The sequence below is a fragment of the Salmo salar genome, chromosome ssa15, assembly GCF_905237065.1.
Source record: "Salmo salar chromosome ssa15, Ssal_v3.1, whole genome shotgun sequence".
Classification (NCBI taxonomy): Eukaryota; Metazoa; Chordata; class Actinopteri; order Salmoniformes; family Salmonidae; genus Salmo; species Salmo salar.
This window is the reverse complement of record NC_059456.1, coordinates 106,033,401-106,035,900: the sequence shown is the minus strand read 5'-3', so window position 1 is coordinate 106,035,900 and position 2,500 is coordinate 106,033,401. Positions and strand designations below refer to the sequence as shown.

Below are 2,500 nucleotides of genomic sequence, written 5' to 3'. Positions count from 1 at the left end.
GCAAACGATCACTGATTACAAACGGAAACCCAGCCACCAGCTGCCCAGTGACACGAGCCTACCAGATGAGCTAAATGCCTTCTATGCTTGCTTAGACCCAAGCACACAGTTGTTACCAGGATGCATGATCAGAGCACGTGCTGACCAGCTGACAAGTATCTTCACTGACATTTTCAACCTCTCCTGGACTCGGTCTGTAATACCTACAATTCTCAAGCAAGTCCTTGTGCACAAGAATGCCAAGGTAACTTGTCTAAATGACTATTGCCTTGTAGCACTCACATCTGTAGCCATGAAGTGCTTTGAAAGGTTGGTCATGGCTCATATCAACACCATCATCCCAGACACCCTGAACCCACTCCAATTCGCATATCGCCCCAACAGATCTACAAACAACGCAATCTCTATTGCACTCCACACTGCCGTATCCCACCTGGGCAAGGGGAACACCTATGTGAGAATGCTGTTCATTGACTACAACTCAGCATCCAACACCATAGTGCCTTCCAATGTCATCACTAAGCTAAGGACCCTGGGATTAAACACATTCCTTTGCAACTGGATCCTGGACTTCCAGGCGGTCCGCCCGAAGGTGGTAAGGGTAGGCAACAATACATCTGCCTCACTGACTCTCAACACGGGGGCTCCTCAGGGGTGTGTGCTCAGTCCCCTCCTGTACTCCCTGTTCACCCACGACTGCTTGGCCAAGCACGACTCCAACACCATCATTAAGTTTGCAGACGACACAACAGTGGTTGGCCTGATCACCGACAACGATGAGACAGCCTATAGGGAGGAGGTCAGAGACCTGGCAGTGTGGTGCCAGGACAACAACCTCTCCCACAACGTAAATCAAGACACATGAGCTGATTGTGGACTAAAGGAAACGGAGGGCCAAGCACGACCCCATTCACATTGACACGGCTGTAGTGGAGAAGGTTGAGAGCTTCAAGTTCCACTAAGGATCTATCATGGTCCAACACACCAACACAGTCATGAAGAGGTCACGACAATGTCTCTTCCCCCTCAGGAGACTGAAAAGATTTGGCATCGGCCCTCAGATCCTTAAAAACTTCTACAGATGCACCATTGAGAGCATCTTGACTGGCTGCATCACCGCCTGGTATGGCTAATACTTGGCATCCAACTGCAAGGAGCGACAGAGTGTAGTGCATGACTCAGTACTGGTACTCTGTGTATATAGCCATGTTATCATTGACTCAGTACTGGTACTCTGTGTATATAGCCATGTTAGCATTGACTCAGTACTGGTACTCTGTGTATATAACCATGTTATCATTGACTCAGTACTGGTACTCTGTGTATATAGCCATGTTATCATTGACTCAGTACTGGTACTCTGTGTATATAGCCATGTTATCATTGACTCAGTACTGGTACTCTGTGTATATAACCATGTTATCATTGACTCAGTACTGGTACTCTGTGTATATAGCCATGTTATCATTGACTCAGTACTGGTACTCTGTGTATATAGCCATGTTATCATTGACTCAGTACTGGTACTCTGTGTGTAGGACCATGTTATTGTTACTCATTGTGTATTTATTATTACGTTATTTTACTTTTCTATTATTTCTCTATTTTCTTTCTCTCTTCATTGTTGGGAACGATCTGTAACTAAGCATTTCACTGTTAGTCTACCCCTGTTGTTTACAAAACATGTGACGAATAAAATGTGATTTGATTTGAGTTAGGTACACTCTAACAGACACACACCTGCTTACACACATGTATCCATGCTCACATCACAACCTCAGTTAGCTCAAATCTGTTACTCACTTAGATTTTAGTCATTTAGCAGACACTCTTATCCAGAGCGACTTACATTAGTGAATGCATACATTTCATAAAAAAAAATTCTTTTCTGTACTGGTCCCCCGTGGGAATCGAACCCACAACCCTGGCGTTGCAAACACCATGCTCTACCAACTGAGCCACACGGGACTTCACACCATAGCAATTCAAATAGAGGGTGTATTTCTCCTCTAGGGAAACAGTACCATGGACTTCCCACCTAATCTCGGTTAACCCAGAACCAAAAAATGTTGCGTAATTTGGAAATCGGCTTGATTAAATTCTGGGTCTGTTGGTGTTCGAAGTCTCCACCCTCACAACAAAACAAAAAAACTCTCAGCCATCCCTTCTACGGTTTACGCACAGATATCTGTCCACTAGAGATTACTCCACACCCAATTGTTTTCTACTGTAAACTCTATCATCTCTTAACTTTCTTAGCTATTTCTGTCTCCTTTAGACTCCTCTAGTATGTCAGAAGGCCCAGAGTTAGACGCTGGTGGCAGGACAAGGAAAGGTCACAGAGGGAGGCCCAAGGTGAGGCTTGTATGTGCATTTTGATTTAACCATATACATGATACATAATTTCAGATAATTTCCTCTCTAATAAGTTGTTGTCTTTATAATTGCCCTGCCAATCCCGGAGCAATTGTGACATCTTTCTGTCCTGTAACTCTCTCTC

General features: G+C 44.4%; 1 protein-coding gene across 5 annotated transcripts in view; it reads left to right on the top strand.

Moving 5' to 3' along the window:
- magixa (MAGI family member, X-linked a) overlaps positions 1–2,500 on the top strand; it is a 137,381-nt gene that overhangs the window by 112,551 nt on the left and 22,330 nt on the right. For 3 of the 5 annotated variants that reach the window (XM_045696521.1, XM_045696520.1, XM_045696524.1), the window contains exon 14: positions 2,279–2,364. In XM_045696521.1, coding sequence (XP_045552477.1) covers positions 2,279–2,364 — 86 coding nt within the window. The remainder of the gene's footprint in view (positions 1–2,278; positions 2,365–2,500) is intronic. The other 2 variants (XM_045696523.1, XM_045696522.1) reach the window with 1 other exon arrangement.